Below are 23,412 nucleotides of genomic sequence, written 5' to 3'. Positions count from 1 at the left end.
TTGTTTATTCTATTAATGTTTATGTGACCTAGTGATCACAAAACATTAGAATCATGACATAAAAAGTGAAAATTTGGTAATCAGAGAAAATCTGTATTCATCCCAAGCTTACATATCCGTATAATGCAATCTGAGGTATAACTTTAAAATATAAAGACATGAATGTTACCTGGTTTGCTTCGGAGTTGGTGCTGTTGTGGGAGGACATAGGTGATGCAGTGAGGGGGTGTTGACGAGCAGAGAACGAAGATGGCGACTGTTGAATGAGAGGAGGCGTGTGGCCAAAGGCGTTGAGACTCCTTTGCTGGGACAACAGCTGCTGGTAGGCAACGGGGTTGATGTGATGGGGGAAGCTGAATGTCGGGCTGAGTGAGGGGGTGAGAGGAAAAAAGATATTTTAAGGCTAACATGGCTGGAGACTTTTGTCTACTAACATTAAAGCAACTGGAATCATGGTCGCATTGTCCCTCACTACCAAGTGAAAATAGATAAGCTAGCATTCTCTTCTTTTTGTGTGGTTTCAGTCCAAATCCCGGACAAGCCCCCACTTACACTGCACCTTTACTTCCAGTGCAACCTTACACTTTAAGTGATAGTTGTAAAATGCTCACTGATGTATTTTTAATAGTTTTTGGAGAAGAATGTGTCATCTTTTCTTCAAAGCAATCTCGCTTAACTTGAAGCCACCCTGCATGTCTACTGGTTTGTTGTAACAGTATGAATACTATAAATTCGCTCCATTTGATTTTAATAGCTGTGAATAGAAAATATATACATTTACTAGCCACCCAAAAAAGGAACTTGATTATAATGGATATTTCAAGAAAAAGAATGGTGTTATTTTTAAGTTTGATTAATTAATAACTGTGGTAGATCTGAATTAACAAACGCCTGCAGACTACAGTTGCTGGAAACTATAAATATGCCTGTCAATGTTTATACAGTATTCTTGTATGAACTGCAATTATACCTGATTCCGCCGACTGAAAGGTGCCCATAGGAGCTGCTAGCGGCTGAACTGGAGCGTGAATTGTTGATGTAGGCCACCAGGGAGTTGGGTGAGGTACGAATCATGGTCTGCAGGTCAATGCTAGCATCTGACAGTGGCGAGATGGACAGCGCCCTTTTTCTGCTGAGCCGGGGTGTCAACCTTGGGCTGGAAAAACGGGATACTGGGGACAGACAACAAGAGACACAAATGCAGAAATGTCACCAATTTTGCCTTTTGATATTTGAGATTTTTGCCACCAATAAATTAACTGTGAGGAAATTGCTGTGAGGAAATGACAAAACCGCCATTCCCTTAATATATACTGGTTCAAACGTGACCGCATCCACATACACGCCAATGTTAAAATTTCTGGCTTTGCAGCAAAAATAAATGCTGCAAAGCCAGAGCACTGAATACACCCAAGCTAGCTAACGGTATCTAACACTCCACACATATTGTCCCAATATGTTTTTTTGGATTTCACGTTGAATGCCTTTAATGTGCAAATTCCTTGTGTAAAAACTATGCACGGCCTCAATAGAAACCAGCAGTTATCCTGGACCATGTTCGAGGAAATGCTGAGCCGCGGGCATTCTAGTGGAGGTCACAGCCATGCTAAGCTAAACCCTATCTCCTGCATCTCTCTCACACACAGCTCCCCTATTTAACATTCGCATCCTCTTATGCATAATGAATCTGGGCCTAATCATTCTCCGTAATTACTTTGATAGGAATCTCTTTCAGCCGCTGTACTTGGGGAAGTTAAATAGAGGCAATTTGAACAAATTGATTTCAGAATCCCATTAAAAAAGAACAAGGCTGACTCACAAAGGTAGAGTTCATGGCCTCCTGTTAGACCTGCTTCTTGTACTGTTTTCTCATTCTTTTCAAAAAGAGCACAAGAAAATGACGGGGTTCACTATTTTCCCATGAACTTAAAGAAGGCAATTTGTTTTTCCACACATACTGATGTGTATTTATTTCTTTTAAAGGCATGCAACTCTCACTCCCACATAAGACAGAGACAAATCACTGGTGGGGACCAACAGGTGCTGGTCCCAGTGTGAGGGGACAGAGCTGAGTTGAGTGCGTTCAATTACAACTTACAACAGGCATCATCAGAGGTGTGAGAGGCAGGAAACTCATAATAGCCCCATCACGGCTCACCTAAGCACGTGCATAGTGACCTAACACACACACACACATTTCCTGCATGTCAGCTACACTGCTGCCAATATGTTGCCAATCGCGACTCTTTGCTGGTACAACTCACAACCCCTCCAGCCAAATTAATCCAGGCACCGCCATAATCACCGCACCAGACCTGCAGCCATAAAGAAGGGGCTTACTTCCAAAGCTATTATGTTTGGAGGTGGCGAGTCGTAAAGCAGAGGCATATGCACTCAGTTAAAAGGCTCCCAGGAGCTTCAGATGGCAGACAATAGAAGTTGGGGGCCTGGAAAAGGAGAAAAAAGGCTGGTGGAGATGATATAGACATGTATCAAAGAGTTGGCAAAAACAACAAACGCTGCTCAGGAATGCGACTCCGTAGGGTTAATAAATAAACATGTCATCATCTCCCAGCCACACAGAGGGGTGGGAGTGGAGTAAAGGAGGGAGGCGGGAGGATTGAAGCAAAACTGGGATCATGAACGGGGAATTTTTTTTTAAAGGTGAACTTGCACCCTTGCCAACAGATTTAATGGGAGATACAGGTATTAATATTCCCCTTTATAAAGCAGGAAACAGGCCTCACAGCCTGGTGCCCTGGTAGGCTGGCGCCAGCCTCACCCTTCTGGGCACGGCGCCCACAGTGCCGCCCTCTACCCCCATCTTTAAACTGCCGCCTTCAATCTGTACATCTAATTCAGCTCAAAAGAATTCTCAGTGCCTCCAGCAACAAATTTTCAACAATGTTTGGTCAGCAAGCTCTTGTTTAGCCCAGTAATCTTTCCTAATTTTACCTGGAACAACTTTCATTCACTCTGAAACTCTCACCACTTGGTAAAGGAGCGTTTTATAGGTGGTGGTTATGACTGAAAGGGTGAACAGGTTCCGGCAGGGAGTGAGAAAACAGATGTTGCGCAGGCCGTGGCGACGCAGCAGTGTGTGGTAACGTGTGTGAGTGTGTTTGTGCGTACATATATGCGAGTGTCTGCATGTGCATCGGTGCTTTGTGGGCCTGAATCCCGGGCTGGTTGTAATTGTGGGATCTGGATTTATATAGAGGCATAATTACAGGCACACACTGATACAGTAAAGAAAAGGAATATTAAAAAAGAACCCGAGTGAGGAGTGTGCGTGATTATTTTAAGCATTTGCTTCTGCCGAAATAGTTTTGTGGAAAATGAAAATGCTCTAATTGGAGGGTTGTGCTGATCTCCAGAAGTTGCTAGCACTCGGTGTCGCTGCAGCCGGAGCTAATGGAGGGTCACTTTGCAGCCCTGCAAAGAATAGGTCTGCAGCTTTTCCTTGTGTAACACTGATAACAAAACAGCAGTGTTTGAAAAATATTTGTATTCATGGCCAATATGTGAGTGAAAACAGTTCTCTGAGAATCCACTGGCCTCTTGATAAGTTCATGGAGACAGTTAAGCTAATGCAGAGTTAGCCAACAGCAGAACGAGGAGTGGTGAGGATTGCAGCTGAGTTGGACCCACAAAGACTGCCAAGAAATTCAGCTCAGTGCCAATAAATCCTCAAACACGTAGTAAGAAATGCAAACCTTCTAACATCCTTGAACGTGTGAACAAACTGTCTCTGCTTTCGAAAAAAAGGGTTAGCATCTGTTTTGAGTACAGGACAGCAAAGCTAAGCCAAGAACATGCATACTTCACTGTGTTTTACTGCAACTAACTCTGTGGGTCAAAGGTTTTCATTAAGAAATAACATTTATGTTCTCTAAACAATTCTTAAGGGATTTTAGTTTGCATAGTATTCTGGAGATATTCAGCTTTGGACAGTGAGCACCATCATATGAATATGGAAGTAGAGCAAAGATCTATTCACATACACAAGGGGAAAATATCAAGTAAATATTTATGTTTCTAGGGAAAATGGGGGGAAATAGATCAATGTAAAAACTTGGATTTTAATGGTTATTGGTAAAATAAAATGCGTTCAGTGCAGAGTGGCTTAACTTTTCAATATTTAATGTGTATAAACAGTAACATCTAGATACAAAAGTAACACAAATCTGCGAACCAAAGCATGCTAGTTTTTCCAAATAAGAGTTTCTAATAATGTTTCTGTGCTTTGACAAGTGCTTTTAAATGAGCAGATAATCTTGAGCTTACCCACCTTGACCTTGAATAGAGATATAACCACACCACCCTCACCACCATTACACCAAAGCTAAGGTTTTGCCAGTCGGCCTCCTCATCTCCATCCACCCCCCAGTCAAGCCTGAGACGGGGACTGTTTATTTTTCCTGTTAAATCGCACTAATACGAACACTGTGAATTTTATTAGCGAGAGGGTTCGCACTGTATCCTCTACGAGCCCCCGGTGTCCAGCCCAAAGCCAGCGTTGTGTTTGCCATCGTGTTTATGCACACACTTCCAACCCATGTGCTCATGAACTAACATATAGTTAAGTGTTTGTGTAAGCAGTCTGAGGGGAACCCCCCCCCCCTCCCCCATCCCATCAACTCCTTCTCCCCTCACCACCACATCGGTACACAAATCTATGGCCCCCACCCCCCACCATCAACACTGAAATCTTTTTCCTCAGGATGGCAGACATTTACTTTGGCTGCTGCTTTTGTCATGGGAGCTTCAAGGTTTTCCCGCAAACTACTCTGTTATTTCTCTGCCCACCCACCCCTCACATACCTGTGCATTCATATACAAACAGCCTTCTGAAAGCCTCCCAATGTGATACCATAATGTGACTTTATTTGCATCCATAGCAGTGGTGGTGTACCAATGCTAATAACACTTTAAAGTCTATTCACTAACTAACTTTACTTTCCTTAGTCTTAATTCTACTGGGATTAAGAGGCTAAGACCAGCTCGGGCAACTGGTTTTATGGGCCCTAGTTTATCTTTTGTAATTTTAATATATTTATTATTTTGTATATTTATTTATTTATTAGTAGGGCTGGGCCATATTATACCATTCACAGTAATACCGGTACAATGTTAGGCAATGATAAGAAAATCAAATATCGCGATAGAATATGGGTATAATGTGCATGCGCAGTGCCTTTGTTTTCATACGGACATGGCCGCGAATGAGAAGGGCAAAAGCAGATCGTTGAATGAAACAGATGAACCAGAATTGGTTTGTAAAAATGGTGCAACTTCAGTGACGTGAAACTGGTTTGGTTTTTGTCCGTCAGATAGGCACCAAAGCACAGTTTTTTGTAGAACATGCAAGCGGGCCGTCGTTATTACTGTATTTTTCGGACGCTAAGGCGCTCTTAAAAGCCTTTAATTTTCTCAAAAATTGACAGCACACCTTATAATCCAGTGTGCCTTATGTATGAATTCTGGTTGCGCTTACTGACCTCGAACCGATTTTATGTGGTACACGGTGCTCGAAAATCTGCAAAAAAAAGTGTCTAGTTTGACTTTGGTAATCTATGAATCCGCACCGCTTGATGGATTGTCGGAGCATTACAGCTACCGTAGTCAGGAGCCTCGCAGAGTAATACGTACTGTGCTTCAACATAATATTACCGTATTGTGTGTGTATAAGGACCCCAAAATGACACCTGTTAAGAGACATGAGTATGAAGTGGATTTTAAACTCAAGGCTATCAGTCACACAGTAGAACATGGGAACAGCGCAGCTGCGAGAGAATTCAGCAACAGCTGCTTGTTTAAGTGAAAATAAATTGATGGTTTTTTTGCACTGATAAAGTTGTGGAGTTGTAAAGTATTTTGTCTCGCATCAATTATGTAATCAGTTCTATTGTTATCGCAAATTTGCAAATATATATCATGATAAATATTTTTGGCCACATTGTCCTGCCCTATTTATTAGTATTTATTTTTTGGTATATTTATTTGTAACTGTCTTTAGGTTTATTGAAAGGTGTTATACAGATCTAAGTTGTTGTAATTATTATTGTTATTGTTTTTTTTTTTTTACCATTATCAAACCCTTAAAATACGCAAAGGGCATTTAAAATAATATTCATATACCCAGTATCACTTAAACCTCATTCAAGCTTAGGCCTCAAACACAACTAGATGCATCTGTAAAGATTAAAAAATGCTAAATGTACTACTATTTTTATTTTAATGTCCCCCTGGTCTCCTTTACTTCCCTACTGTTACACATTACTTCATATTCATATTAGTTTCTTCTTTCCCAGGTCTCAGCCTCACTGCAAGTGGACCTCCACACACACACACAGTGGAGCACAAAGACACAGGAGAAGGAAAATAGTTCTTGTGGAAGCTGATAAGACTGTATATTACTATTATGCAATAAAATAGCTTCCTTACAAATATTACACTGAATATAACAAAGAACGAGAAAGAGAGAAGCACCATGATTACCTGAGTTTTCCAGTTATGTTGACTCACATAGGTCATACTGCTGATGGGATGTGACAATTAGCTGCACACATCTTTAGGTTGGCAGGTGTAGCTCAGCGTAACAACAAAAATGTTTTCTGATTTATTCATTTTTTTCCTTTTTGGCTTATGAGCTGGTGTAAAAATCTACTGAAAGTAGGTTAGTCGTGGGATTAGCTGTCACTTAAAGAAGCAACTGAAGGAACTTTTCTTTAACTCTAAACCAGCTGAGCTATTTTAATTAAAGAAACTCTAGGAAACAATGCTAAATTAAACAAGCTGCCAAACATGCACATTTTTCATGAATGTGTCTTTGGACTTGAATGTACTTTTGTTATTTCAGCCCAGTCGATTTCTCACCAGATAACGACAGTGATTGATGCGTGAAAAACATACCGCAAGCACCGATACTAACTTACAGAAGCAGTTAAGCGTTGCAGCGAGGCCTTCACGGCCACTGCTAACACTGTTTGCTTAGGAGACCTGTCCATCACCCTGTCATATGGCAGTCCTGAGGGAAGGGAGAGTCTTAACAGTGGAAAAAAAGCAATCATTTTGCTGGTTAGGTTTGTGTTTTTAACAGTCTGTGCCACTTCAGTCAGCGCCACAGCAGTGTCTTTCAAATGCTGTCATCCTCATCGGGGAGAAATTGGTGTGTTTAAGTTTCTCGTCTGAGGTATACCCGACAGCAAATCCTAAAAATTCTTAAGTGGACCAGCAAGACCTGCAGACCTGCCAGAAATCCCGTGTGCTCACAACTTTTCCAGCAGCACCCTTCTCACAGCAGCACCCAGTGTTTGGGGCTCTACTCTGAGCCTTGCTGTTCACTCATCCAGAGGGAAAACATGGGCTGGACGAGGCATACTATAGGGTCACTGAGTGCTCCCAGTTCTTGCGGTGGGTCTGCTGAATATTAGTGCATAAATTGATTTTTAATATGGATTTTATCTGTGCTGCCTTCCAAAACTAACGGCAGGGGTGAAGCACATATTTGCCACGTCCTCCTCCTCCTCCTTCTCCCATGTTCTAGCAGTAAATAAGGCTATTGATTCAGGCTGAGGCTGCCCGCAATGACCATTAGTTGGCCGCCTCGGTCAATGTGGTCCCTGTGCCTCGAGACTGGCAGAGTGACCCAAACCTGACCACATCACTCCGAGGATGGTAGAACACTAAATAAAAGCTGGTAGCTAGTGTGGACGTTGCAGTGAAGCAGGCGGTGGGGGTGTTGGGGTGGGGGTTGTGGCTACACGAGTAAACAACCACCCAAACAAGTGTGGGCATGGCAGCACAGCGGCGGTCACTGAGGTGGTGGGAGAAGGAAGAGGAAGGAGGAGGGCGGGAGAAAGCGGTGGACTACAGTTTCTGAAACCCCGCCTCAGCCTGCAGCTCAGCTCAGCTCAGCTCTGTTTGACTAAGTGATTGAGGTAATTTAAAAGATTAATGTTCAAGCCATCCTGTACCTGATTTTCTCCTCTCTGCTGAGTTTTCCTACCTGTGTGTGAGGATGGCAGCTTTAGTGTCTTCTGGAAGCGTGACAGTGCAGCAGGTTTTTTTTTCTTTTTTTCTGGGTGGGTGGTTGGATGGGATGAAAGGAAGAATGAGGGCTCCTGAAGGGGGTCAGTGCCAAGCAGGGTGTTTGATTATCAGGCATCGAAAAGGCCGACTTTCCTCTCTGTGAGCTTTCTCTTTCTCATTCATGAGGGCTGAAGGTTTCTTGGAAGCGTTTCCTTGCTGAAGTCAAACGTCTGTTCTGGTGCCTGACTGTCACTTTGATAGAGGGCCGAGGTTCTGGCTGGCATCAAAGAACAGGCTGGCCTCTGTGAGTTTGTGTGCAAACACGTGTACGAGTTTGTGAGCATTAGCCTGGCGGTTAAATTTCTGCCTGCCACTGAGTGTGAGTGTGTGTGTCAGCAATAACCTCCCTGCTATTACATAGCAGTATATGCAGGATTGAGCCCTGCCTGATACAGAGCAGAGATGAAGGTATACCTCCATGCTGCCTCTTTATTGGCTACCCCGGACGTTTTTCTTTTTTGTCGGCTGTTACTCATAACGACATCACAAACACACCTGAAACACAATCAGAATTAGAGACTTTAAGGTAATGTGGTTTTATGAGATCCTGGCCTCTGGGCTTTCAGTGTTTACACACCCTCAACTAGCCTTGGCCCCCATACGTGTAAGTCTAAAAACCACTAGCTTTGATGTTGAAAGCACTGCCATGAAAAAGCCTCAAGAGGAAGAACAAGAGGACCGTATCAACATGTCTGGTGCTGAGAACAAAGGACAACGTGGCTGTTAAATTTGGCTCTTAGTGTTAAAGTGGTGATAAAAGACAAGCTTGGGTTTCCGTATCAAGATGGTTGATAATATTTTGACATATCATGCTGGAAGCGCCGGTTCTGGTTTTGATTTGGTTTGAGGTTTTCAAAAATGCCTAATTATGAAATAAAAGTGTGCAGGCTGATTTTCAGCTGAACCAAACAGAATGATCTATCTTCTCCAGTGACTGATTTTCATGTCAGAATCTCCCAGTGAACCCAAACATTCTGTTAGATAAAATCTGGACAAATCTGTTGAAATTTGACCTCACAGTGGGAATCATGGTTTTTTTCTTCTCTCCATGCTACCCCCATGGTGTCACTTTCCAATGTGAGGCTCACACAGAGCTCCAAAAGTCCAGTCCTGAACATGTCTTTGCCTTTTTCCATTGATGTCTGATTAGGTCAACACACTAAATTAAGCAGTTTAGGCACTAAAATGACTTAGTTACAATTAGAGATGGACCGATCCGATATTACGTATCGGTATCCGTCCAATACTGACCTAAATTACTGGACGAAAGCACCTCACAAAACTTGCAACACGCCGTAACTCGCCTCAGAACGTTAGCACGGAGCAGTATGCATCACGTGATAGAGCGGCTGTGGCATGCGGGACCTGTCGGTGGTCTGGTTGAGCATTTGGAGCTTCGCTAGCAACCCGGCATTTCATCTCCGACAAAGTTATCCCCGAGAGAAGTAAAGCAAGTGTGTAAGTCCATCTCTGAATGTTTGTAAAGCATTCCTGCGTTAAGCTTAACAAACGATATATGGAGCGACTGCCTCTTCTTGCTGCTACTTCAATCATGAAACTGCTTAATGATCAGCTGATCGGCTTTTCTGTCGCAACTCCGTCTCTCTTGTTTGTTTTTGGCCCACTTTGCACCAGGAAGAGGAAACCAGTGGATAAACAACAGCAGCATGTTTAAGCTTGATAAGCTGTTGTTAGAATTTATTTAATATTACTTTCTACACCAGGATCCTTTTCTACGTAGCTGACGCTGGTAACTGTGCAGGGGCGGATCTAGCAAAGTTTAGCCAGGGGGGCCGATAGGGCATTAACTGGGAAAAGGGAGCACAAAGACATACTTTTCTTTCTTATTCTCATTTAAAATGTCTAGCTTTTAATAAATAATTATCTGACACCCAAAGTTTTAATTTGATGTAAAATGAATAGAAGTCCATTACTGTATATAGTAACTATTAAGTCTAATATATATACCCTAGTAAGCTATAGTACTTTTTCTTTTGGGAAGGTACCATCTGTGCAGTCTGCAATTTTGTTGAAGAAAGATGTTGAATCTATTTAATATTTCTTGAAAAATAATTTATTTCTGTGCATTTTTTTTTTCACACTGCATCAAATTAAGGTTGATTACGTCGACTAAGCATCATGAGGTGGAGCGTGAGGGGTGGTTCCCTATTTTTTATTTATTTATTTTTGTTGTTGCTGGGAGTTGGAATCCTATTAGTTAGGTTGCTTAATATTTACGCTAAGTACTCTTTAAAAGACCAGAATAGGGAGGATGGTGTAGGTCTAAGTTTATTAGATTGATCAGTATTGCTGAACTATGAAATATTTTTTTTTGCATACAGGTATAACAGAATAGCTTTAGTGTAGTTGTTGTTTTAATCTTGAGTATGAACTTATACAAAATGCAGCAAGATATTTAAAAAAACTGTTTTATTGATTACACTGAACACTATATCGGCTTCATATCGGTATCGGCAGATATCCAAATTTATGATATCGGTATCGGACATAAAAAAGTGGTATCGTGCCATCTCTATTAGAAGAAACCCTGGGTTGATATAAAATACACCTTTATGTAAAATTTGTTAAAAGTCTAGTACCATCTATAATAAGCTTCTCCAACATTTCCTGAGTTACAGGTATACCTTTCATTTCCTCATCATGTCCATTTACGACAGCCCTGGATGCTAGACAATGACCTTAAAGTGGTACATATATGACAATAGGCTCTGATCATGTGTCAGTGTCTTTTCTTTTCAGTTTTCCTCCTGTTTTATTTTGAAGGTTATTTCCTCATGTGGCTTCCTGTCTCTGTTGAGTCTACTGGTTTACACAGTTTGGTTTCTTTTTTACCCCATTTTTCCTTTTTAGACTTTTTTCCACTATGGAAACTTGAAATAAAATATTATATTTTTTGAACATACCATTTAGCTTCCTTAAAAGGACCCTGTCTTAAACTCAAAGTATTCTTTCTCAGCTAAACTAGTAATGCATACATTGATGGGTACAGTAAATGTGTCAGTACACTCAGCATTTCTCTCCTCACCATCCACAGGGCTGATGTAATCGGGAAGGTGAGCTGCGGCCGCTGCAGCTGCCGCCGCCGCACCACTTTGCATCAGCAGGTCACCGTAGGGGCTTCTCTGGCTGGCGCTGGCCATCAGGTAGTACTCTGCAGGGTTCGCTCCCGGAGGCGGTGGCGGGAGACTGAATAGGGCGCGGTCCTTCAAGTGTTCGTGGGTTACTGCGGCAGAGAAAAGAGACAAATGGAGAATAGATCAGCTTCTCTTTCTAGAAATAAAGATCAAAGCAAATACTCGCAATCAGTAAGAGAAATTGTTAGAATTCCCGCTCATCCCTCAGTGCAGAGGTCGTTGTAAACCTGTGAAGTGATGCTAAAGTAATTCTGACAAGTCAGAAGGGCTGAGCAAAATGGATTTCCTGTAATGAAGTGATATGTTCACAGACAGTGTTTGACATATCCCTCGACAGAATGACAAAAACAAACAGGAGAACAGCAAAGGAATTGAGTGCCCTGCTTCACAGACTCAAGATTCGTTCCTGCATGTTCGCCCCAGGGCATGAGGCTTGCTTTTTTTTTTTTTTTTTTTTTGATGAAACAAGTCTGATGTCTTTGAGGCTTGAAGGGTTTGGGGAAGAATCTCTGGGGACTAAAGGGAAGCAGAAGAAGAAGGGGAGCAGGGCAAATGGGGGAAGGGGGGGGGACCACATTCCTGCACCTCTTGTGTCTGACAGGCTGAAGTCATACACAGAGTGCAGGTGCTCACGGACCCGTGCAATGCTGAGGAAGCCTTAAACGCTGCATGAGCAAAAGTAATATTGACGTAAAAAGTGTTAACACCTGCATCCAGTAAAGCAATGTTTAAAAATGTCATAAACTATAAGAGTGAGGGACAGATTGCTTTTACTTTTTCCCTATTCCTCCAGTGGGTGTGGGTATTTGGAGGAGACAGGGGTGTGGGCTGAAAGTGGATTAATATGCACCCTAATGGAAACACGGGGGAAGCTGGGGTTGTACCCTCTGCACGCACAGACGCATAAAGCAAAACTGTGGGTCCATCAGAAACTATTAGGCCATAGCTGTGGTAACAGCGCACAGGCAGCATGTTTGGGCTGCTGCAAGCATACTCCTGGTTTCTCCATGGCTGCCAGATCACGTTACCACCGCCGCACAGAAGCATTTTGTGTCTGGGTGTATGTGTGTGACCTCACATATGAACACAGAGGGATGAGGGGTAGCAGCTACGCTCCACGGCCCCAGAGAAAGCAGACAGAAAGTTAGGCTGGTCAAAAGTTGAAATGTTTTACAAACTCAGCTTCTACCCGTGCACACCCAGGCTTTCTCCAGCTTCAGTTAAGTGAAAAAGTAGAAAACAAAGAACTGTAATTCTGCTGTTTTAGTCTTTGTCAACAGATCAGCGTGAGAGGATTTTATTGAGTGTCTACATGAGTGTGAGTCACCTGTTTGTGTTGTTGTTGAAAGTGCTAAGAAAGCTTTCTGAAAGTGCTATATGAATAAATTGCAAACGCATATATTTCTTTTGACAAATAATACAGAAAATTATAATAATACTACAGAAAAAAACTAAAGCTACCACTCAAACTATTATCAGCTGAAATAAACAAATGAATCATTTATTCTGGTAACTTTTAAAGGCATCATACATTTCCTGCACATAACCAGTTCAATCCAATATTGTCAAGTAAAACCCTACAATAAACCAGACTTCAAGAAGGTGTCAAAGGTGGAAAGTCATTTTGGAAACCGCTCCAAAGCTCAGCCAGTCATTGTCACATAGCTGCCATGTTTCCCATCTATATATCCAACAGACATTCAGAAATATTCTGGTGAAAAGCAAAAGTCTTCCAGTTCAGTGCTGAGCAAACATCCATGGATGTCTACAGGCAGTTTACTTTATTCTCTGGAGACCAACCAATACTAGAGGAATGCTGCTAACACGGCTGAGGCTATTTTACATGCAGTCAGATGTTAGGACGTCCTTCCTTTTACCTCTCCACACATACTGTAGAAATGTCAGAGATACATATCAGTGCAACTACCAGCTACTAATTACATTTGCGTTTGGCATTATGAGCACAGACTTTGTATCACACCAAAAGCAGTTTTACAAACAGTCTTTAACACATGCATTACACCTAGGTAACTGTATCTGGAGTTTACACATGCTCCACTGAGCTCCATGCTTCCAAAGGCTTTATTTATGTTCTGCTGAGCTGCAGAGTGCCCTCCATTTGGTGCCATACTTCCCCGCCTGTTTATCAGTGACAGCATCTCTTCCGCATTGCTTCTCCTGAAAGGTGGGGAGGCTTTGCTTTGCCAGCAGCGTGTGCTCTGTGATTTATTGGAGCTCGTTGCAGGCCTTGGGCTCCTCTCCTCTCCGATCGGTTGTGGAGGATGGCTCTGTCACTGTGTGAACTCAATAGTTCAGGCGCACGGAGCGTTTGTGTCTGTGCTAATTTTCCACGGTCCCCCCCTTTCCAAACACACATACAAACGAGCGGGCACCGCAAAGCATGTGCCTGATACAACCACAAATTACCAGCATGCGCACACATGCAGAAACACCAGAGCATGCTTGATGAAAGGTGTGGGTCAGGACTTATGTAGGGGAGTGTATAAGGTGTAAGACTAATTATCACTGCTGGTGAAATAATCAGCTGTGTAAACTGCAGCCGAGCAGAAACACTTGGTTTATAGTTCACAGGATACATAAATTCTAAACCCGCTCAACTCTTGTCTCACCTCCTTAAAGCCGAGTTTCCAGTTTACTCTTCAGTCTGTGGTCATTACATACAGCAAAGAAGACTGAGTGTTTAAATCTTGCAGATGCATGGTGGTGACTGTAATCCAACAGAAAGTAGTCTCATCTTATTTTACTTGAGCAGATTTTAGATATAAATGTAATAAAGGTGCAAAGAAATTGTTATAAGCTTCTGATTTAAGTTGCCAGAATTATAGCTTGCACTCTTAGACGCTGAATTTACATAGAAGAGTGACTGGAGACTTTCAAACAAATCTCTTGTACGAGTAGTCCTTTTTCTGCTCTGGAGACTCTAAAAGTTGGAGGTCCACTTTAACCAGAACCTGCACAAGGTGGCTGACGCTGCTCCCCTTGTAGCTCGCTAAGGCTGCAGATCAAAACAAAGTTAACAAGATGCAGTGCAAGATAGTGGAGGTGCAGTTCATCCATGGGATAATGAAGCTATTATTGTGGTGATATTTATTGTTAAAAATCTTAATTTGAGAAAGTGTGTACGTGCCTCCTTTCGTGTTCACAAACACTTGGATGCACACATGCTCTCATCCTTTCCCTCTCCTACCACACATACTGTCTAATTGTGCAGAAAACTACAATATGATGATTTTTATGGCTTGAAACAACTATAAGTGCTTTAGATTTTTGACTTGGTGAGCAAACATCTCATGCAAGTTTATTCTAAATGGACCATAAACTTAATTCTGAATTGTACCAGAATGCAAGAAGGACAATCAGTGAAACCTGAGCCATTTTCAGACACAAACTCTAAACAATGTCCAACGTGTCCTTTCTTACAAACACAGCAGCAAAAATCTGACTATTATAAGAACTCTGGTTAGATTGTGATGGAGGGCACGGGATGAGCACACCACTTTGAGTCTGCAGGCTGATTACTCGCACATATTCTTCAAGTTATAAAAAGTATCACACAGACTTTGTCGGAATCCCGTTTAACTTCTTAGTCTACAGAATTACACATTTGCATCCTGACACACAGCTTCACAAGGTAATGCTGAGAAAAATGTACTCTGATAAACTTTAAAGAACAAGTTCTATTCAAATATACCAACATGGTTTAAGCTCCACTGCTCACTGACATTTTTGTGGTGGTGCATCAGATCCACTGAGGGGGGAAAATCTTACCGTCAGCAGGGCTCAGTCCTCGGGCCGCTGAGATCATAGAGAGGGTGGGACTGCTGTGTACTGAGCGTAGGTAGTGCTCCATGTGAGGGCTGACATACGGATGTGGAGGGCTGAATGGTGACTCGCCGGTCCCGGCTGCCGCGTGAGGAGACAGGCGAATCAGCGAAATATCTGAGATGACTGGACTGCCCGTCAGTCCAGGAGGCCTGTGGAAAGGAAGTAAAAATTGGACAAATATAAATAGCGGTAGAAAGATTTAGAGGCAGAGTGGATTAAGGGAAGGCGCAAGACAGACTGCGAGAGATCAAGGGAGAGAAAATAGAGTGCGTTCATTTGAATATTAGCATTGTTGTTATCTCCTGAATGATCTCCAGTGGTATGTTCATAGACATGCCTTAACTTTTGTGTCTTCAGTCCAAATCCATTTACACCCTTTCCCCTCCCCAGTCACACAGCTAATACATAATAATCCCCATTTGTTCACCTTCTCCCATTAAGCCCTAAAGCTACAGACAAGTTGAGACCAGGACTTCAACTGCAACGCTACGATGAAGTGTGTTGTATCTGTTCGGGTGGGCAAAACTGCTCGGTGTCTCAAATCAAGTATTACAAGGAGTGTGATAAGAGGACACAAGCAGATGCTTAAAACCTTAAGTGGTTCCCTGTAGCCACATTCGGCTCGAAGTTTGTCTGAAGTTCTCCGTCAGCCTGCCGGTCAAATTGGCCTATACAGTAAATTTGTTACCTGTGGCAGGTAATTGGCAGCTGTGCTAGCAAGAACGCAGACAAGTAGGTGTTGTAATCCTGAGCTAGATAAAACTGTCTGATAGCCGCTGGCAGTACGACACAGCCCTTTGAAGGGGCACTAGTATTTATGTCGGCCAAATTTGCTTTAGGCATGACAAGTGGCTTGTTTTTCCCCTGAGTGTGTGGTACGAAAACCTGGCACAGATCCAGCCCTCAGAAACACACTTAAGCCTATGCAATGATTACTAAAATGCTAAATAAAAGAGGGTGGTTATGTTAGCTAGCTAGTAAATTGTCCATCAGTATGTTGCAGAAATCAAAGTGAGACCCTGTATCCACTTGTTTTCGTGAACGCCGAAGAAGGCATTCGAAAAGTTTCATTCTCTGTGATCACGTGGGAGCATCGCAGCCATAGGTCATCAGTCATTCATACTACAGTCAGGACAGAAACAGGCACTGGGAGGAAGATGTGGGTAATAACTGTAAGACAGCCCTGAAGACAGCGGGGTCCTCCCTTTCTTAGAAATGACCAGACTAATGACTCACTAAAACTGTCAGCGAGTTTGAGGAGGGCCTTGCACAATGAGTCGGAGCAAGAAATGATTAAAGTTTTGGCCACCGTAAGGCTGCTTTTAACCTTCTAACATCCCGCAGGTCTTCAGCAACCTATCTGTGGTTAGAGTTGGGCTTTTTTGTTGCTGTTGTTTTAGCCACATGCTAAATAAGCAAATTTTGTTGGCTATAAACTATACAATGTTATATAAGATTTTCCATTTGGGTGGTCCGATTAAGCAAGTGTATAAAAAGGAGTGGCGTGTAACTGAACACTAACCCCAGATGAGTTGCCAATGACCTGTTGGATGTTAAGAGGTTCAAACTGAATGTTGAAATGTTCCCATTTGGTCATTTTGTTCCCATATTAGGCCTTACTTTACATGTTCAAGTGTGTGATTGAAGTGATTTTATGCTGGCCTTGTTCAAATCTGTCAAACATTACACGCTAAATGCCTCGAGTTAGCTCTCTCGTTCACATAATCTTCTCGTTTTCAGTTAAATGCATCTGTCAGCAGCACTCACTAGAACAATTCGAAGTAATAAAAATAACAGAAATGCTCTCTTTACGAGTGACGCCAAGCAAACTCTGACACTTCAGCATCTCCATGGCTGTTGTGTGACCAAATGAGTGTTTATATGTGTGGTTTTGACTTTTGGCAGCATTGACTGCAGGCTGGGTACACATCGTGTGTGTGTGTGTGTGTGTTAGGAATGGTTAATCTTTTATAGAGGTATAACCTAATTTATCAAAAGTTTATGGCATAAATCAAAGTTAATGAGGAAAATAAATCAAAAATCAGGCAGGATTTGATGAAATGAATGTGACTGCTCCCGTTTGAAACTCCTTTCTGTGGCTATGAAAGGTGGGTCAGGGACCTGGTAAGGCTGAGACGTCCCCCTCACCCCATCCTCCCTTCAGAATTTCCCTGCTCAGTCTTTCTTTCAGTGTATCTGTGCGGCCGCCAACCTGCACCCGGGCCCAGCCCTGCCCAGGCCCTCGCTCCATTTCCAGTAAGCGCCTGCAGACTGCCGGCCTTGTATGAGGGCCAACTTTCTGCCGTCCCCTTCAAACAACCATAAAGAGCCCTCTGTTCTGGACGGGAGGGGAGAAGTGAGAAGAAACAGACGCTCCATACACAAAAACACGCTTTGCCCGATCTGCCTGTAAACAGCATACAGAGAGGCTGGCACTGCCTCCTCAGATTAGTGCCTGGGTGCTTCACTGAAGGACTACCTGGGTAAGCTGGCACTGGTGCTGTCTCAGAGCGGACTCAAAGCCCATCATAGTAACTGGGAATCCCAGTGTTTAGCTAAATAAAAAGGCAATCCAATGTGTCCTGAATGGACAGAACAGTAGAAATACCTGCCTCAATGCAACACAGGACTCTGCTGAGCATGTTGCATCTGTACCTCCATCCTGGATCGAAGTTGAGTCCATAATGAAACATAGTCAGTTTCATTTAGGTTTCATGAAATCTTAAAATATAATAGTCTATATTCTATCTGCAATAGAGGGCAGATATCCAAGCCAAAATCTGCAGATATCTGACAGTTTTTGTTTATGGATACAAATGCATTAAATTAAAAACTACATAAAGATGATAGCTGATGGTTTCAAGCACTTGTTTTACCTACTTACCCGCAACCAAAGAATGCAAACATGATCAGAACACGAATAAAGTTAAAGCACAAAGCTTTTTAGTACTAAATATCTCAGCCACTGATGCTGCACAGTCATTTGTAGGTGTGTCTTTATGTTTATAGACATAAGGTCAAATGAGATGCCTTTAATTGTAACCACAGTGTGTTTTCACTGTTGTTCACTGAATGCAAAATCAGAGTTTCAAGTGTGAACTTCAACCCATCCTCTTCCACTTATCCAGTTCAAACTTGATTTGAAAATAAATGTATTTAATTCCGGTTATAATAAAAATGCCAAACTCTTTATTCTCACCTATTTTCCCACATTTTACTTTAAACCTTTATCCATCAGCAAAGTTATTTGTTTCTTGGCTGACAGCAAACCCGCGTGCTGACACACAATACTCGAACTGCAGTAAATCACTCAAACAGCCAAAGAGTGTGTATGAGGCCATGATAATAAGGTGAAATTTACTGCCCCTGCCTGTCAGGTGGTTGCAAATAATAGTCTTGCTTGGCAGGTACCATTATTGAAGCCTTATCGGTCCACCCTTTTTCTGGCAAGATGTTACTTGAAGTCTGTGTGTTTTCCCGAGGCTCCAATCACAGAGGCTTAATAGCAAGCTCTCCGAGGAGCTCTGAGCTCTGGAGGAGCCCTGCGTCTTAATCAGTAGCTGCCACTTAAAGAGATTTCCATCATACCTGAACACTATGGGTGGCTACCCAGTGGAAATAGACTAAGAAATGGAAAACAGACCTAATATAGATGTCTTGTCATTTGTCCTGGTGATGATGATACTTGAGGAGAAAAAGAGACAGAGGGATAGGAAGCCAGTGTGAGCCGGTAGATGACATGCTTTCAAGCAGGTAATTGCTATTTGTCTCTGTGTTCTGTACTGTGTGATTACATGCTCTCTGTTGTTCCATTGTTAAAACGCTGCTGTGAGAAAAAGTGATTTGGACAAGGTACGGCTTGTTGAGCATGTGAGTAAGTGCATACCACAGAGCATGTACATTACAGCGCTGGTGGTGGCAGATTTCACTACAATTAGTTATGAGGTAAAGAAAAGTGGATCGTTTTTACGGGCCAGAACAGTTCCAGTCCAATATCATACAGAAACAATAAGTTAAGCAAACATGCTCTTTTTGCTTTGGTCTCCCTTCAATTTCAGCCTTTAAACACAAATGTGAAAAATTTATAGTTTTTATTAAGACTGTGGGGTCAGATTAATTTATTATGTCAGACTTTCACAAACCAACAACCCAACAGGCGCTGATTGGTCAAGTGTGCGAAGGTAAAAAGTGAAAAGATTAAACTGAACAGAAATATACTTGTTCTGCCTGTTAAAGGATTTGAGGGAAACCCTGTTTAATTAAGAGGACCCAGAACTCAAAAAGAGCCATTCAAACAATTTGATAAATCTCGAACAAGAATGAATGTCTCCATCTGGACTGTCTGAGCAAATAAAGATTCTGAAAATGATCAGTTTTCTTTACCAAAGGATTCTTTCTGTGTTCCCGGGGAGGTCACATAGAGTCAGCTCCCCTTCTGACTCCCTGCCCTTTTAGCTGCCCAACAAGTTAGTGTTTGCCTCTCTGGCATTTTCCCTACTGGCTCAGGGTGGGATGAATTATGATGCACCACACTCCCTTCTGTACTTCTGGGCAGCCAAGGCGATCAAGATAAATCACCATGCTGCCCCACAGGGGATGTGGTGAGATCCTGCCTTGGATGTTTTTGGGGCCCTGATCAGGATGCTGAGGATTTGGAGCTGATGTGATACTGCACTCCCTGAGAAGCATGCACTGTGCACACAAAGGAGAGGCCTTGTGGAACTATGTCAGACGATTGGATAATAAACTAAAACGAGATGGGATTTTACAGTGGGTAATTATCCATTATTCGGCTCCGCTACTGTCACATACCATTTAGTCTTTTCTGAGTGTAAGAAAATTACACTGAAACCAAGCGATAAACCGTGCAAATTTCAGCCTATTGATTCGCAGCATCCCGCTCTTTTGATTGATGGCTCTCTTGTCTTTTCAGCCGCACATTCCTGGCTGCAACTCAGGGGAGCCTCCGAATTCAAACATGAGCCGTGACAATGAGTAGGTCCTGGAGCCAACAAGAAACAACACAAGATACCAACATGTCTGTCAAAACCACCGAAAACTAATCGACGGAGTCGAAAATCCAAAGTCCACCCTACCCCGCCTCGCTCCATGTTACCCAAACCAAAACAATGAAGGGCAAAAAAAAAACCCAACAGCAGCCCAAATGGCTCATGCGTAAACTGTATTTAATCAACACATTCCGAGCTGCGGGGCTGCGGGCCGTCAGCAGGCTGATTGCCTGGTGAGCAGCACCACATCTGTTTGTGTACAGGGGCGGTGTAGGCCACAGCTCTGCCACACAAAAACCTTGGGCATATTTCAACTTTTCAGTGCTGCAATTTGCCCCCAACTGCTTCCCAAAAAGCATAAATACAGGCTGTGGAATGAGCGGGGGATCTGTTTTTCTCATCCACGGCGTTGTCATTGAGGTTCTGGGAACGGAAGGCTGGATTTCAGATGCTAATTACTCGGTCAAACGTACTGGCACGGTGGCTGGCTCTCCTGGCTTGTGGGTTTGCACAGAAGATGCACATATGCAGCAAACAGCACACAAGTACTGTATCAAAGTCCAAGTTCTACTGTCCGCCCACCAGAAGCTCTTCCTAATGTGTTTCAGAGCCAGCTCTGATATGGCACGGAGACCACAGTGTGACGGTTGCTACTTTTAAATTTTTGGACCAAGCCTTTAGAAATTTGCTGAAAAATGCACATGACATTGAAAGCCTGCATAATTCATAGAAAATTGATACATACTTGGCCTAGATACTGTTTTATAACAGTCTTTTGTTCTCCGGAGATTCGAGCAAAGGATCACTTGTGTGATTCCAATGTAGCCAATGTAGATCACAATACCAGCTTGCACAAATATCCTAAGTGACTGCAGCAAGGAGCAGGCAGTGTAATGTGTTCAGCCCTGCGATACCTACAGAATCACAGGATGGAAGAAGTACTGCAGGATGGCAGCTTTTATAGAAAGGCCTTCAGACCTCATTATTTTATATGCAAACAGTAATGAAGGATCCATCAAAAAAGATGTGCAACGCTGACACTCGGGAACCATCGTGACCGACGAAGTTCCACCACCAGGTGCCCTGCGCCGACGGCCTGCTCCATTTCTCCAGTACGACACGCGGTAATTAGGTGAATTTGGTGCGGGCCGGGGCAAAGACAGCTAGATCAAGGCCTTGATGAATTAGTGGGAGCAGTCTGTCAGAGTCACATCACATTAATCACAACAAACCGGGTGCAGAGCCACACTCTTGCCCCCTCTCCTTTCTCTCGCTTTGCTGTTGATGAATAGCTCTGCCTGCACTGTGTATCACCTGATCTGGCTGAATTTAAATGTAACAGCACAATTCCCACAAAACCTCTATTGATCTTATTCCTGGGTTCCCTTCTAGGGTTCGAATATTTTAGATAAGGATGAAGGCGTGGTAATGTTAAGCAGGCCAGAGTTTTATGGTACGCTACACTCATAAGTCACAAAATAAATGAATCTTTGTTTTTAGGTCAGGTTAGAATACATGTGGTAAAAGTGAGGGGAAAAAAAACTTCCACCCTGTTATAACAAACCATTCAATCAGTCAGTGCTCTTATTTTCATTTAAAGGATACAACAAAGATGTTGCTGTGTTGCAGAAACACTTTCTTTCAATGTTTGGACCACTTTTTTGGTAGAGCTCACATTTATGTGATGCCAGCACCAGAAAGCTTCCTAAGTCCTAAACCATGGTCCACGAGGGCAGATACAGAATGACACATTCACAATTTTGAAAGCCATCTAGTAGACTGGAATAGATTCTTTGATGGGGTGATTCTCTTGACCGTGTCTGCAGTGGCAGCTGGCTTTACTTTCAAATTGCTCGTGACATCCCACGTGTTACGCATACATAACACCAAGATACCTACGGTATATTTTTTATTGCCACAGCTAGAGTGCTGGATGGAGTGGTGGTGAGATAAACCAACTGACATGTCACACTGAGACAACTTTACATATCACCAAGTCCTCCAACTAAATCACACTAGTTGTTTGTTTAGACTGGTAGCCTTTTACAACATGGAAAACTCTGAATGTGAGTTTTCCATGTTGAACTCCATCCACAGGTGATGACTTACTGAGTTAATGTAGTTGCACTGTGTGAAGAGTTATTACGGCTTGATGATTCATGTGATCTAAGATAACGAGCCTTGTTATGAGCAAGCGTTTGTGTTTGTTTCTTTTTGTTCTCTGCTTATTTTCAGCCCTCCTTAATAGTATGTATGTCTTGTATTTTTCTCTTTTTTTTTAAAGAATATAAATAGAATACAAGTCCTTTTAATTTGGGTTTGTTACACAGCATGATTCCCAAACTTTATGACAAGCCCAGGGACATAAGCTGTAACTGTGAACCATTAAGAGCCAGAAAAATGTTATGACTTTACCCCATTTTACCTGTTTAGCTGATATTCACTTACTAAGACTCCGCTACTAATGCCACACAGAATGTGTTGGATATTAGACATTGAATTAAACATTAAATTTCTCCCAACCCCCATAGTTGGCTGGAAATAAAGTGTTTCAGAGGACATCAATAGATACCTACCCGTGCATTGAATGGAGTGGGTGTGGCTCATAATGGTACCGCCCCTCGTGGTGCCGCATGTCAATCGGGATAGGTGTGTGAAAAGTGGGGAAAAGGTGGTGCGCCCCTGCAAACACAAAAGACAGAAAAATGTTAGAGAACAGCATTTCTTAACGCTCGCCGAAAAACTGGAATACAGTTACTGATTAGTGGCCGCTCCATTTTACAGTTCCCATAATGCAGGAGTAATTAAAACCGACCCATATGTGCCTGAAGAACCTTCATTAACTGCTCCCTCTCCGCCCAATAAGACCAAAGCAAGTTTTACACAACAATGAATGCTGCTTTATGTGTCAGACCAAAAATGCACGAATCTGCCATTTCCTGCCATAAATGCTCTGATGGCTCAAGGGAAGTCTCATTAGAACAGCCGTTTTTCATTAATTACTGTCATTAGAGCAGCAGATCATAGGAAACTTTACCGTCATGATTTAAGGAGGAGGAGAGGTCTAATCACACATAAAGGCTGGCTAATTCTCTCCACTTTAAAATGTTTACATCTCAGATCTTTGATGGAGAAAAATATGCCGTATCTCAGTGGGACTTTTTGTGAATCTGACTGGCAAATCCAGTTGTTTGTTCACTATAAGAGGAAAAAGACAAAGAGCTGTGCAGCAGAGTTCTGGCCTCACAAGGACAAGTAAGCCCAAGACCAGAAGGGTTAAAGGTCAAAGCAGATCATTATCTCAGCCT

The 23,412-nt window shown here is 42.6% G+C and overlaps 1 protein-coding gene across 1 annotated transcript in view; it reads right to left on the bottom strand.

Moving 5' to 3' along the window:
- The window catches only part of gli2a (GLI family zinc finger 2a), an 85,397-nt gene that overhangs the window by 16,017 nt on the left and 45,968 nt on the right, over positions 1-23,412 (bottom strand). The window contains exons 3-7 of the mRNA XM_005919355.2: positions 22,681-22,786; positions 15,039-15,244; positions 11,141-11,338; positions 971-1,172; positions 170-365 (exon numbers count right to left, since the gene is read on the bottom strand). Coding sequence (XP_005919417.1) covers positions 170-365; positions 971-1,172; positions 11,141-11,338; positions 15,039-15,244; positions 22,681-22,786 — 908 coding nt within the window. The remainder of the gene's footprint in view (positions 1-169; positions 366-970; positions 1,173-11,140; positions 11,339-15,038; positions 15,245-22,680; positions 22,787-23,412) is intronic.

Source organism: Haplochromis burtoni, unplaced genomic scaffold, assembly GCF_018398535.1.
Source record: "Haplochromis burtoni strain Fernald_Lab_line unplaced genomic scaffold, NCSU_Asbu1 Contig_20, whole genome shotgun sequence".
Classification (NCBI taxonomy): domain Eukaryota; kingdom Metazoa; phylum Chordata; class Actinopteri; order Cichliformes; family Cichlidae; genus Haplochromis; species Haplochromis burtoni.
The sequence above is the reverse complement of the archived record's forward strand: the minus strand, read 5'-3'. Positions and strand labels throughout refer to the sequence as shown.